This window comes from Patagioenas fasciata, chromosome 16 (genome assembly GCF_037038585.1).
Source record: "Patagioenas fasciata isolate bPatFas1 chromosome 16, bPatFas1.hap1, whole genome shotgun sequence".
Taxonomy (NCBI): domain Eukaryota; kingdom Metazoa; phylum Chordata; class Aves; order Columbiformes; family Columbidae; genus Patagioenas; species Patagioenas fasciata.
This window is the reverse complement of record NC_092535.1, coordinates 16,746,679-16,760,633: the sequence shown is the minus strand read 5'-3', so window position 1 is coordinate 16,760,633 and position 13,955 is coordinate 16,746,679. Positions and strand designations below refer to the sequence as shown.

Here is a 13,955-nt window from a genome sequence, read left to right as displayed (position 1 = left end):
AACGCAGAGCTTGTGCTCCCCAAAAACCCCCAAAATGGGTGATTTTGTGGAATATGGGATGGAAACAACCCCCCCAGGGTTTCGCTGTGATATCGGGTGTAAAAACCACCCGAGTGCTGCGATCGACTGCAAAACCCCATTGGGATGATCCATCAGCGACCGATTTCACCAAAACGATGGGAATTGGGACAATTTGTGGTTGTGACGCCAAGGAACGGTCTCGGCACGATGATTTTGATCCTGAGCGTTGCTTTTCCCCTCTATTTCTCAATATCCCGCAGGCAGAATGGACGGCGACTTGGGATTGTGCCTGGTGAAGGACGCCCCCAAAATCAGCGTCCGGCCGTGAGTCCCCAAACCACCAAAAACGGGCGCAAAACGGGTGCGTCGCGCTTTTCCTGCCCCTCGTTTGGCCCGCCAGGACCCATTGACGTCCATTCCGAACGGAACACGAGGCGCTGATGTCACCGGCGGCGCTGATGTCGCGGCGGAACCCCGGCAACGCTTTGTTGTTCCGAGCCCTCGCAGGGCGTCTCTCCCACTCTGCCGCGTCTCGGAGCGAATCCCTGTGGTTTTCGGCCGAACCGCGCGGTTTCGGTGCCGATCGGAGCACGATGATGCCGTGAGCGCTCAGAACGCCCCCGTCCCCCCCGCCGCGCCGCCGCGGTCCCCGTCACCGCCTCCCGTCCCCTCTCCAGGCAGATCAACGTGGGGAGCGGCTTCCAGGCGGAGCTGCCGGCCCTGCGCGACCCAGCGCAGGCGCAGCAGGACGAGGAGCGCGCGGAGCTGGTCTGGAAGCCCTGGGGGGACATGGACACCGACCCGCAGGCGCCCGACCCAGGTATCGCACGCATTGGGTGCCTGGCCCACCCCACCTGGGCCCCGGGGGGGTCGTCGCTGCTCTTGGGGCTCCCAACGCTGCCTTTTGGGTAGAAATAGTGACGTTTCTCCGTGTGTTTCTTGCTCTCCGCTCCACCTGGTTGGCTCGTTTTCCGCTGTCCCGTATCGCGCCTTTTGTCCCCAAAACCCAACTTTTCCCTCTCGTATCGTACCCATTATCATGTCGCACCTTTTCTTGACCAACCCCAACGTTTCCATTGTCTTATCGCACCTTTTCTTGACAAAACCCAACTTTTCCTTGTTGTAGCGCGTCTTTTCTTGACATAAACCCAACTTTTCCTTCTCGTATCGTACCCATTGTTGTATCGCACCTTTTCTTGACGAAACCTGACGTTTCCATTGTCCTATCGCATCTTTTCTCAACAAAACCCAACTTTTCCTTGTCTTCTCACATCTTTTCTTGACAGAACCCAACGTTTCTGTTGTCCTATTGCATCTTTTCTTGACATACACCCAACTTTTCCTTGTCCTATTGCGTCTTATCTTGACCAACTCCAACTTTTCCTTGACCTATCGTGTCTTTTCTTGATAAAAGCCAACTTTTCCTTGTCCTATTGTCTTTTCTTGACATAAACCCAACGTTTCCATTGTCCTATCACGTCTTTTCTCAACAAAACCCAACTTTTCCTTGTCCTATTGCACCTTTTCTTGACAAACCCAACTTTTCCTTGTCCTATCGTGTCTTTTCTTGACATAAACCCAACTTTGCTTGTCCTATCGTGTCTTTTCTTGACAAAACCCAACGTTTCCATTGTCCTATCACGTCTTTTCTCAACAAAACCCAACTTTTCCTTGTCCTATTGCACCTTTTCTTGACAAACCCCAACATTTCCTTTATCATATCGCATCTTTTCTTGACCAACTCCAACTTTTCCTTGAATCGTACCCATTGTCGTATCACGCTTTTCCTTGAAAAACCCCAGCTTTTCCTTGTTGGATCCCATATTTCCACCCCCAAACCCCAACACCCCCATGTCACATCCCCCTTTCCCCAAACCCCAACATCCCCATGTCACATCCCCCTTTCCCCAAACCCCAACACCCCCATGTCACATCCCCCTTTCCCCAAACCCCAACACCCCCATGTCACATCCCCCTTTCCCCAAACCCCAACACCCCCATGTCACATCCCCCTTTCCCCAAACCCCAACACCCCCATGTCACATCCCCCTTTCCCCAAACCCCAACACCCCCATGTCACATCCCCCTTTCCCCCAACACCCCCATGTCACATCCCCCTTTCCCCCAACACCCCCATGTCACATCCCCCTTTCCCCAAACCCCAACACCCCCATGTCACATCCCCCTTTCCCCAAACCCCAACACCCCCATGTCACATCCCCCTTTCCCCCCCAAACCCCAACATCCCCACCTCATATCACCCCATTTCCCCCCTGAACCCCAACATCCCCATGTCCCATCACCCCGTTTCCCCCACCCCGTGTCGGTTGCAGTGTTGACCCTGCTGTCCATGGCAAGCTTCAGCACCATCCCCGGGAGCTCCAGCACCGTCCCCGGGAGCTCCAGCGCCATCCCCAGGAGCTCCAACGCCATCCTCGGGAGCTCCAGTGCCGTCCCTGGGAGCTCCAGTGCCATCCCTGGAAACTCCAGCGCCATCCCCAGGAGCTCCAGTGCCATCCCTGGGAGCTCCAGTGCCATCCCCGGGAGCTCCAGTGCCATCCCCAGGAGCTCCAGTGCCATCCCTGGGAGCTCCAGTGCCATCCCCAGGAGCTCCAGTGCCATCCCTGGGAGCTCCAGTGCCATCCTCGGGAGCTCCAGTGCCATCCCTGGAAACTCCAGCGCCATCCCCAGGAGCTCCAGTGCCATCCCCGGGAGCTCCAGTGCCATCCCTGGGAGCTCCAGTGCCATCCCTGGAAACTCGAGCGCCATCCCCGGGAGCTCCAGTGCCATCCCCGGGAGCTCCAGTGCCATCCTCGGGAGCTCCAGTGCTGTTCCCGGGAGTTCCAGTGCCGTCCCCGGGAGCTCCAGTGCCGTCCCCGGGAGCTCCAGTGCCATCCCCGGGAGCTCCAGTGCCGTCCCCGGGAGCTCCAGTGCCGTCCCCGGGAGCTCCAGTGCCATCCCCGGGAGCTCCAGTGCCATCCTCGGGAGCTCCAGTGCCATCCTCGGGAGCTCCAGTGCTGTCCCCGGGAGCTCCAGTGCCGTCCCCGGAAGCTCCAGTGCCATCCTCGGGAGTGTGTGTGAAGATTGAGGAGAAAGCAGCTGAAATGGAGATGCCGGAGCCAGAGCCGCAGGCCGGGACTGAGCCACCACCAAAGTGCCTGAATATTGAGGAGAAACCAGCTAAAATGGAGATTGTGGTGCCAGCACCAGAGCCACCGGCCGGGACCGAGCCGCCCCCAAAATGCGTTAAAATTGAGGAGAAAGCAGCTGAAATGGTGATTGTGGCACTGGAGCTGCAGGTGGGGACCAAGCCGCCCCCAAAATGCTTTGAAATCAAGGAGAAACCAGGTGAAATGGCGATGCCGGAGTCGGAGCTGCAAGCTGGGATGGAGCCGCCCCCAAAGCGCCTGAAAATTGAGGAGGAACCAGCCGAAACGGTGATTGCGGCACCGGAGCTGCAGGACGGGACCGAGCCACCACCAAAATACCTGAAAATTGAGGAGGAACCAGCCGAAACGGTGATTGCGGCACCAGAGCCACGGGCCGGGACCGAGCCGCCCCTGAAGCACTTGGAAATTGAGAAACCAACCGAAATGGCGATTGTGACGCCGGAACCGCCGGCTGAGACCGAGCCACCACCAAAATGCATGAAAATAGAGGAGAAACCAACCGAAATGGCGATGCTGGAGCCGCAGGCCGGGACCAAGCCACCCCTGAAGCGCTTAAGAATTGAAGGGGAACCAGCCGAAATGGTGATCCCGGAGCCGCAGGCCGGGACCGAGCCGCCCCTGAAGCGCTTTAAAATTGAGGAGAAACCAGCTGAAATGGTGATTGCAGCGCTGGTGCTGGAGCCGCAGGCCGGGACCAAGCAGCCCCCAAAACGCTGGAGAATTGAGGACAAACCATCCGAAATGGCGATGCCGGAGCCGCAAGCCGGGACCGAGCCGCCCCCGAAGCGCCTTAAAATCGAGGAACCAGCCGAAATGGGGATCGCGGCGCCGGAGCAGCGCCCGGGGTAGGTTTGCGCCCTCAGGAAACCCCCGCGCCGAAACCACCGTCGGCTTTCCCACCGGACAGCGCATCCAGAGGGGGATTTTTGGGGAGAAAAGGGGTGAATCTGCGCGTGTGTTTGAAGAAGCGACCGCGGGGGGTTTGGTTTCTCGGCATCGGGTTTGATGGGAAGAGCTGGCGCCCGATCGTCATCTCCGGCACCAGGGGGCGCACGGAACGGGGCCGGAATTGGGCTGAAATCCTGTGAGATTGGGAAAAAACGCCGCTGTGAGATCAACGGGCAGCGGCTGCTCGCGGTGGGAAGAACCGGAAAGGGAAATGGTGGCAAAATGGTGCCGTAAAGCGCCCGGATCTGAGCCGAGAAACAGGGGTTTTGGTGTTTTTCTTTCTATTTAACGCGCTTTCTGCTTTGCTTAATAAACTGGGTTCTGGAATGAGTTGAAGTTCGTTAATGCAGTGATTTGTGACAACGGGGGGGTTGAGTTGTTTGATTAATGAAATGTTAATTAAGGGTCTTGTCACACCAGGAGGGATGGAAGGGGGATTTATTTTGGGAGGTCTTGAGATTTATTGCTGTCACGATACCGGGGCCGTCGGTGCCACCCATTGCGATACCGGGGCTGTCGGTGCCACCCATCGCGATACCAGGGCCGTCGGTGCCACCCATCGCGCTACCAGGACCATCGTTGCTGCCCATCACGATACTGGGGCCGTCGTCACTGCTGTTGTGACGATACCAGCGCTGTTGTTGCCACCTGTCGCGATACCAGGACCATCAGTGCTCCCTATTGCGATACCGGGGCCGTCGGTGCCGCCCTTCGCGATACCGGGGTCGTTGTTGCTGCCCATTGCGATACCAGGGCTGTTGGTGCCACCCATCGCGATACCGGTGCTGTCGGTGCTGCCGTCGCAATACCGGGACCGTCAGTGCTGCCCATCACGATACTGGAGCTGTTGGTTCTGCCCATCACGATACCAGGGCCCCTGTCACTGCCCATCACAATATCAGGGCCGTCGGTGCTGCCGTCGCAATACCAGCTCCATCACTGCTGCCCGTCGCGATACCGGGGCTGTCGGTGCTGCTGTCGCGATACCGGGGCTGTCGGTGCCATCCGTCGTGCTACCGGGGCTGTTGGTGCTGCTGTCGCGATACCGGGGCCGTCGGTGCTGCTGTCGCGATACCGGGGCTGTTGTCGCTGCCCAACGGTGAGAGGAAAGCTGCGCTTGGAAGGGATTTCCTGTCCAGAGTCCTCATCGTCTTGGCCATGCACAGCACAGTGAGATGTTCCCCATCGGAACAGAAACGGTAACTGGGGTCTGTGGAGAGCGCAGGGGGTAAAAGGGGTCTGGGAGGAAACTGCCTGAGGAAAAGTGAGACATCCCTTTTCCCTCTGTTTTAGAAACCCCAGCCAACTCGAGAGCATCTTGGGAGGGGTCGAGCTGCACTTACCCACAGAGGACACAGCAGCTGGAGGAAGCCAGGAGAGATCGGCGTGGAGAGGACGAGCGCAAGGAGGCTGCAAAAGGGAGAGGAAAGAAATCAGTGCCGCGGCCACTGCTGTTGCTGGGATGGGAGACGTGAGGGCCTGGGGAGCTGCGGTGGGGCAGCCGGGGCTGGCAGAGCAGCCCCACGCACCCCTCAGTAGGATGGGAATGAAGAATATGAGGAGCAAAAGTAAGAAAACTCATGGGCTAAGATAAAAAAAACCAAGTGAGATAAGTAATTGAAAGAGGAAGAGAGAATAAAACGCAAGGCGTGATGCAAAGACTCGTGGGCTCCCACAAGCACAGGGAGATCCCGCAGACCCCGAGCGATGGCTGCCCTGCAACCCCCTTCCCTCCCTTCTTACTGATGAGCACCATGTTAGGGCGCTGTTGGTGCCACCCATCGCGATACCGGGGCTGTCGGTGCCACCCATCGCGATACTGGGGCTGTCGGTGCCACCCATCGCGATACCGGGGCTGTCGGTGCCACCCATCGCGATACCGGGGCCGTCGGTGCCACCCATCGCGATACCGGGGCTGTCGGTGCCACCCATCGCGATACCGGGGCCGTTGGTGCCACCCATCGCGATACCGGGGCCGTTGGTGCCACCCATCGCAATACCAGGGCTGTCGGTGCCACCCATCGCGATACCGGGGCGATACCGGCCCCTCCTGGGGCAGCAGGGGTCCAGTACCAGCACGGTTTGGGGGTGGACCCGCTGGAAAGCAGCTCTGCGAGAAGGACTTGGGAGTTCTGGGTGACATCAGGTTGGCCACAAGTCACCAATGTGTCCTTGTGGTCACGAGGCCAAGGGTACCTGGGGGATATTTATTAAGAAGAGTGTGAGCAGCAGGTGAGAGAGGTGAATCCTCCCCCTCTGCTCCACCCTGGGGAAGCTGCATCTGCAGTTCTGGGTCCAGTTCTGGGCTCCCCAGTTGAAGAAGGACAAGGAGTTACTGGAGGGAGTCCAGTGGAGGGACACAGAGATGCTGAGGGGTCTGGAGCATCATTCTGATCAGGAGAGACTGAGAGAGATGGGGCTGTTGAGCTGGAGAAGAGAAGCTGAGAGGGATGTGATCAATGGGATCAATATCTCAGGTGGGTGTCAGGATGGAGCAGACTCTGTTCAGTGGTGCCCAGCGCCGGGGTGAGGGGCAACGGGCACAGACTGAAACAGAGGAGGCTCCATCTGAACGTAAGGAGAAACTTGCTTGCTGGGAGGTGCCAGAGCCCGGCCCAGGCTGCCCAGAGCGGGTGTGGAGTCTCCTTCTGTGAGACATTCAGACCCCTGGGATCCTGTGTGATCTGCTCTGGGACCCCGCGGGAGCAGGGGGGTTGGACTGGGGGATCTCCAGAGGTCCCTTCATCCCAAACCAGAATGGGGTTCTGAGGGAAGGGGAGGGAAGGAAGGGGAGGGAAGGAAGGGGAGGGAAGGAAGGGGAGGGAAGGAAGGGGAGGGAAGGAAGGGGAGGGAAGGAAGGGGAGGGAAGGAAGGGGAGAGAAGAGAAGCCTCCGGGGAGACCCCATTGTGTCCCACGTTGGGCACATCTCCAGGACCGCCACGGCAACGCATTTTCAGCCCACTTGGTCCTGTCCTGAGAATTCAGATTTGCGGTTGACAGGACAGAACTAACTCCATCAGCTCAGCCAAGAAATGGATTCATTTCATGAATATACAGAATTCTATATGAATATATAGAATATGTGAATATGAATATATATTAATTACCTATGGAGGAGAGGAGGAGATGGAAAGGGAGAGGGAGATGGAGAGAGGATGATGAAGACAGGAGGGAAGATGGGATCAAAAAACAGAAAGGAGAGAGGAAGAAAGAAGAGGTGACAGCAGGGAAAGAGACTTGAGAGGGGTATAAGGCAGAAAAAGGGGGAAATGACGAAGGAAAGGAAAAGAAGAGGGGAGGAAATGAGAAAAAAGATACCTGTATGGGAGGAGCAGCAGGGGAGGATGAGACGCTCGCCCAGCAGCATCACGAGGCTGTGACCAGCACGGCACCAGGACCCAGGGGCTCCTCAGGGCTCCGTGCCGGCCTGTCCAGGAGAGCAGCGAGCGCCTGCTGGCCGCGTCCTGCCCGCTGGCTCCGTCCTGCCCAGTGTTCCTGAACCACGTTCTCCAGCCGCCTGACACGAGCTGGGCGATCAGCGGGGCGGGAGGTGCTGGTGATGAAGGAGAAGGTGCGGAGCACAGCCGGGAGGGAGCTCGGGGGAAGCCGGATGTGGCATCTCGGGGCTGTCGTCGTGTTTTCGGGATCTTTTCCTTCCCACGTGCCCTCGATCACCTCTTTGCCCCAGGAACCGTCGTCCACCTCGCGCTGGGGGACATCAGTGGCCGTTCTCTCCCTTCCCTCGGGCGCCTTCCTCCCAGCGAGTGACGAAGAGGATCAGCAGCAGCACGGTCCTTGACTCTTGGCCCCATTTCCCACGGGATCCAGCCCTCCCTTTCCGTTTTCCCTCGGCTCCCATCACGGCCGTGACCAACCCAGAGGTGTCGATCGTCTGGTGCCCTGCAGCAAAACGGCCGGGAAGGGACGAGGGACATCAGGCGCAGGAAGGTGGTTTCCACAGCTTCCCCTTGCGCCAGAGCTGGGACGGTATCAGTGTCTGGAGTTACTTTTGCTTTCTCGGAGAGAACGCGGACAATGAGACGTCGACATCAACACCTCGTGAATGCATTGAGCTTTCTGTATCGCTTTACTCAGCGTGACCGTAGATAAGGGCAGCAGCGAACAGTCACTGAAGCTTAAAGAACGTTTTTAAAATAAGCAGCAAGGCCTCACATTTGTTCTGAAGCTTTTATTTTCAGGGTATAACACTGTTCAAGGGTCACTTCGGAATGACTTAGAAGCTGCAGAGGACTCAAGGGCCCATCTCAAGATGCACCAACGTCCAGGTAAAACATTTGGTTTGGAACGAAGAACAGAAATGGTTTCCTTCTCCCTTCTTCCCTCCAACAGAGCAGAGGCCACAAGCGAGGCCCCCGCTGAGCCGAGACGTGATCCACGTAATCCTGCGGCTTTCGAGCGGGGCTGTTCCGACGGGACACAGGGTGCTGGTTTCCAGCTGCAGGAGGGAGGTTCAGGGGGGACATGAGGAAGGAACTGAAACCAATCGTTGGTTCATTGCTTTAGGCCCTGCTGAACGGAGCCTCTGAGAAGGAGCTGGGGCTGAGCTGGGGCTGTGAAACAGAGGGAAAAGGGATGTTTCACTCTTCCCCTCACAAAGTTCCCCGCCAGCCTCCAAATTCTTCTTGATCTCAGGGACCCCCCAGGGATCCCAGAAACCACTGAGACCCCCCCACACCCACTCGCAAGAACCCCTGGGACCCCCCCAAACCCAGGTTTCCCCCTTTCTCCTCTCCAGCCCCCCAGGGACCTCACAACCCACCCAGGACCCCCGAGGGGCAGCTGCATGGGGGGGGGCTCTGACACCCCAAAAGTGATGGGGCGCATGGGGTGATGTGGACCCCCCTGTGGTGGTTTGGGGGTCCCCGAGTTGCCGTTCCCCCCACTTTAGAGTTTTTGTACAAATTGTCTCTATCTTCGTAGCTGGGGGAAAAAGCGCCCCCTCCCCAGTGCTGCTCCCACAAACCTGGGGGGGCCTGGGCGGGTCCTCTGGGTCCCCCCCACTGGCACGGGGGGAAAGGAAAGGATTTAGCACAGAAATCACAGCATCACAGAATGTTTGGGATTGGAAGGGACCTCAAAAGCTCATCCAGTGCAATCCCCCATGCAGCAGGAACACCCAGCTGAGGTTCCACAGGAAGGGGTCCAGGCGGGTTTGAATGTCTGCAGAGAAGGAGACTCCACAACCCCCTGGGCAGCCTGGGCCAGGCTCTGTTACCCTCACTGAGAAGAAGTTCTTTCTCAAATTTAAGTGGAACCTCTTGTGTTCCAGCTTGATCCCATTGCCCCTTGTCCTATCATTGTTTGCCACTGAGAAGAGCCCGGCTCCATCCTCCTGGCACTCACCCTTTATATATTTATAAACATTAATAAGGTCACCCCTCAGTCTCCTCTTCTCCAAACTAAAGAGCCCCAGCTCCCTCAGCCTTTCTTCATAAGGGAGGTGCTCCACTCCCTTCAGCATCTTGGTGGCTGCGCTGGACTCTCTGCAGCAGTTCCCTGTCCTTCTGGAGCTGAGGGGCCACAACTGGACACAATATTCCAGGTGTGGTCTCCCCAGGGCAGAGCAGAGGGGCAGGAGAACCTCTCTGACCTACTGACCACCCCCTTCTAACCCACCCCAGGTCCCATTGGCTTCCTGGCCACAAGGGCCCAGTGCTGGCTCATGCTCACCCTGCTGTCCCCAGGACCCCCAGCTCCCTTTCCCCTACCCTGCTCTCTAACAGCTCATTCCCATCCTATACTGACCCTGGGGTTGTTCCTGCCCAGGTGCAGCACTCTGCACTTCCCCTTGTTAAATCTCACCAGGTTATCCCCCCCCAGCTCTCCAGCCTGTCCAGGTCTCTGATGGCAGCACAGCTTCCAGGGTCACCCGCTCCTCCCAGCTTGGTGTCCCCAGCAAACTCGCTGACAGTCACTCAATTCCCTCATCCGAATCGTTAACGAATATATTGAATAATATTGGCCCCCGAGGCCCTGCACTGGATCCAGGCCTCAACCGGACTCTGCCCATTGACCACCACTCTCTGGCTTCTCCCTCTCAGCCAGTTTGCACCCCCCACTCCCCACTGCCCAGAGCACCCCTCCCCAGCTCAGCTGTGCGGATGCTGTGCAGACAGTGTCAGAGGCTTTGCTGAAGCCCAGGGAGCCCACACCCACCGCCCGCCCCCTCCATCCACCCGGGTACGTTCCCATGAACGGCGACGGGGTTGGTGGGGATGAACTGAGATGAATCAAGAGATTGAGCCACGCGCTCAGAGCGATATCGGCTGTTCAACCGCTCAGTCACCGCATTTTTAAATTACAGAATGTAGATCACAGGGGTTTAATTACGGGAAATATTTAACTGTTTAATGATGGATTTTTAATGCGGAGAGGGACCAATGAAGTGGGGTTTAAGCACCACTGCCTCTGACGGACGTTTAATCCCAAGAAATTTAATGGGAAATTAATTTAATTTGAAATGTTCTTTATCAAACTGTTCAGGTCACTTCTGAGATACAAAAAGTTTTTAAAGCAAAACATTAATCCCAGTAAATTTCCAACAACGCTCCCTTCCGTGAAACCAAAATTCAACAAAAACCTCTAAGAAACGTCAACATTTGTTGGTTTTTAGTTAACGCTCAAATGTCGCGTTTAATGTTACACATTTAATTTATACACTGGAGGCCTCGGTGCGGGGGGGCTGGGAGGAGGGTGTGTTAAAGGGACATTGGGGGGCACATTTGGGGCTGTTTTGGGGTCAAAAAGGGGCATTGAGGTTCAGGGGGACTTGAGGGAGTCGCGGGGGGCGCAGACCGATCGGGGGGGCAGGGGGAGCCCCGCAGGGGGATTTGCTGGGGGAGGCAGGGTCAGCAGGGCCTCCCCTCCCCCGCAAAGGGACCCAGGGCCCCCCAAACCTGGTCCCTCCTGCCGGCTGCACCCCAACCCCCACAGCTCCCCTGCACCCCCAGACCCGCCCCGCGCCCCCCACAACCCCCCGCAACAACCAAATCCGGCCCCGCCGCTCACCCGGGACCGAACTGGCGGCGATCGCGGTCCCAGCGCCTTGTGAGGAGGATTTTCAACCGTGGAACTGCGGGGGCGACCAGCGGGACCCCCCCACTGCCGCCAGAGGGCAACACGGCGACCGCCCGGGGGCAACACGGCGACCGCCCGGGGGCAACACGGCGACCGCCCGGCCCCGGCCAGCGGGGCCGCAGCCCCGGGCCCCCCGCCCGCCCCCGCAGCCGCTGCAGCCGCAGGACCCGCCCGTGGCAGCGGCGCTCCGGCGGCAGCAGGGGACGAACCGCCACGGCCGGGCCGCCGCTCCCGGGGCGGGCTGCATGGTCACGCCCCCGGCACCGCCATTGGCCACACAGCCGGCCCGTCACCGTCCCTCGCACCCGTCCCGAGCCGCCATTGGCCTGGAGGCGGCCTCCTGATGCCCATTGACTGTGCCGCTTCCAGCGGGAAGTCCCTCCCCTTCCCGACACGGCTCAGCGCCTGCGCAGTGCAGCCCCCGCGCAGCCCCGCGGTGGCGCCGTCGCCCGTTGCGGGCTCTCGCTGCTGTTTAATCCAATTCTTTAATTGTGTTCTTTAAACGCGGGTTCATGAGAGCACAAGCGAAACAGTGCTGGGTGCGCGGGAGATTCGCTCGGCCCAACACGCACACCTTTAACAACAGGAAGTGTGTTAATTACAGTAAGTGTTCATAATGACCCCAGAACTGTGCATGTTCATGAGGTGATCTCAGAACCGTTTCCACAGCCCTGAGCCCCCTGTTCTCCTGCGCAGTGGCACTGGGTGCATTTGAGGAGGGGTCCTTGGGGTCTTTGGATGAAGGCTCCTAAGCCTCCTCACAGTGGGCTTTGCCCCTTTGGCTCATTGTGAGGAACTGGTGGGACCCAAGCGGCCAAGGCGGTTGAACCCGGCCTGGCGCCCCCTTTTTGCTGGAAATCTTGGCGATCTCGTCTCCTCAAGGTTGCAGCTGGTGCCGTGAAACTTCTGATCTCGGCATTTGATGAAGTTCAGCCGCAGGTGTTAGTGACGGGATCGGTTTTACAAGGTGTTCCCTTCTGGAACAGGTATGGGATGGGCCTTGGCTGGCTCTGCCCTGGGTACCACTGATCTGTTACAGTTGGATCCCTGGGTATCACTGACCTGTTACAGTTGGATCCCTGGGTATCACTGATCTGTTACAGTTGGATCCCTGGGTATCACTGACCTGTTACAGTTGGATCCCTGGGTATCACTGATCTGTTACAGTTGGATCCCTGGGTGTCACTGATCTGTTACAGTTGGATCCCTGGGTGTCACTGATCTGTTACGGTTGGATCCCTGGGTGTCACTGATCTGTTACAGTTGGATCCCTGGGTATCACTGACCTGTTACAGTTGGATCCCTGGGTGTCACTGACGTGTTACAGTTGGATCCCTGGGTATCACTGACCTGTTACAGTTGGATCCCTTGGTATCACTGATCTGTTACAGCTGGATCCCTGGGTATCACTGACCTGTTACAGTTGGATCCCTGGGTATCACTGATCTGTTACAGCTGGATCCCTGGGTATCACTGACCTGTTACAGTTGGATCCCTGGGTATCACTGATCTGTTACAGCTGGATCCCTGGGTGTCACTGACCTGTTACAGTTGGATCCCTGGGTATCACTGACCTGTTACAGTTGGATCCCTGGGTGTCACTGATCTGTTACAGTTGGATCCCTGGGTATCACTGACCTGTTACGGTTGGATCCCTGGGTATCACTGACCTGTTACGGTTGGATCCCTGGGTATCACTGATCTGTTACGGTTGGATCCCTGGGTATCACTGATCTGTTACGGTTGGATCCCTGGGTATCACTGATCTGTTACGGTTGGATCCCTGGGTGTCACTGATCTGTTACAGTTGGATCCCTGGGTATCACTGATCTGTTACACTTGGATCCCTGGGTGTCACTGACGTGTTACAGTTGGATCCCTGGGTATCACTGACCTGTTACAGTTGGATCCCTGGGTATCACTGATCTGTTACACTTGGATCCCTGGGTGTCACTGATCTGTTGCAGTTGGATCCCTGGGTATCACTGACCTGTTACAGCTGGATCCCTGGGTATCAGTGACCTGTTACAGTTGGATCCCTGGGTATCACTGACCTGTTACAGTTGGATCCCTGGGTATCACTGACCTGTTACGGTTGGATCCCTGGGTGTCACTGACCTGTTACGGTTGGATCCCTGGGTATCACTGATCTGTTACGGTTGGATCCCTGGGTATCACTGACCTGTTACGGTTGGATCCCTGGGTATCACTGATCTGTTACAGTTGGATCCCTGGGTGTCACTGATCTGTTATGGTTGGATCCCTGGGTATCACTGACCTGTTACAGTTGGATCCCTGGGTATCACTGATCTGTTACAGTTGGATCCCTGGGTATCACTGATCTGTTACGGTTGAATCCCTGGGTATCACTGACCTGTTACAGCTGGATCCCTGGGTATCACTGATCTGTTACGGTTGGATCCCTGGGTATCACTGATCTGTTACGGTTGGATCCCTGGGTATCACTGACCTGTTACGGTTGGATCCCTGGGTATCACTGACGTGTTACGGTTGGATCCCTGGGTATCACTGACGTGTTACAGTTGGATCCCTGGGTATCACTGACCTGTTACAGTTGGATCCCTGGGTATCACTGATCTGTTACAGTTGGATCCCTGGGTATCACTGATCTGTTACAGTTGGATCCCTGGGTATCACTGACCTGTTACGGTTGGATCCCTGGGTATCACTGACCTGTTACGGTTGGATCCCTGGGT

The 13,955-nt window shown here is 57.3% G+C and overlaps 1 protein-coding gene and 1 long non-coding RNA gene across 2 annotated transcripts; one reads left to right on the top strand and one right to left on the bottom strand.

The window, feature by feature from the left end:
• The first annotated feature begins 3,009 nt into the window (after positions 1–3,009).
• LOC139829207 (uncharacterized) lies at positions 3,010–5,841 on the top strand. The gene is made up of 2 exons (XM_071815619.1): positions 3,010–4,036; positions 5,433–5,841. The coding sequence occupies exons 1-2, from the start codon at positions 3,126–3,128 to the stop codon at positions 5,731–5,733; spliced, it is 1,212 nt and encodes a 403-aa protein (XP_071671720.1). The 5' UTR covers positions 3,010–3,125; the 3' UTR covers positions 5,734–5,841.
• Positions 5,842–7,089: 1,248 nt separating this feature from the next.
• LOC139829208 (uncharacterized) lies at positions 7,090–11,476 on the bottom strand. The gene is made up of 3 exons (XR_011741591.1): positions 11,170–11,476; positions 7,459–8,711; positions 7,090–7,113 (listed from the first exon to the last, which is right to left on the bottom strand). It is a non-coding gene; the product is annotated as an uncharacterized lncRNA (long non-coding RNA).
• Between the last annotated feature and the right edge of the window lie 2,479 nt (positions 11,477–13,955).

What these genes read in the sequence shown, in the direction of transcription:
- LOC139829207 (XM_071815619.1), top strand. Translation starts at nt 3,126, where the DNA reads ATGGAGATGCCGGAGCCAGAGCCGCAGGCCGGGACTGAGCCACCACCA. An exon ending in GCGCCGGAGCAGCGCCCGGG is followed by an intron (nt 4,037 to 5,432) that starts GTAGGTTTGCGC and finishes CCTCTGTTTTAG; the next exon opens with AAACCCCAGCCAACTCGAGA.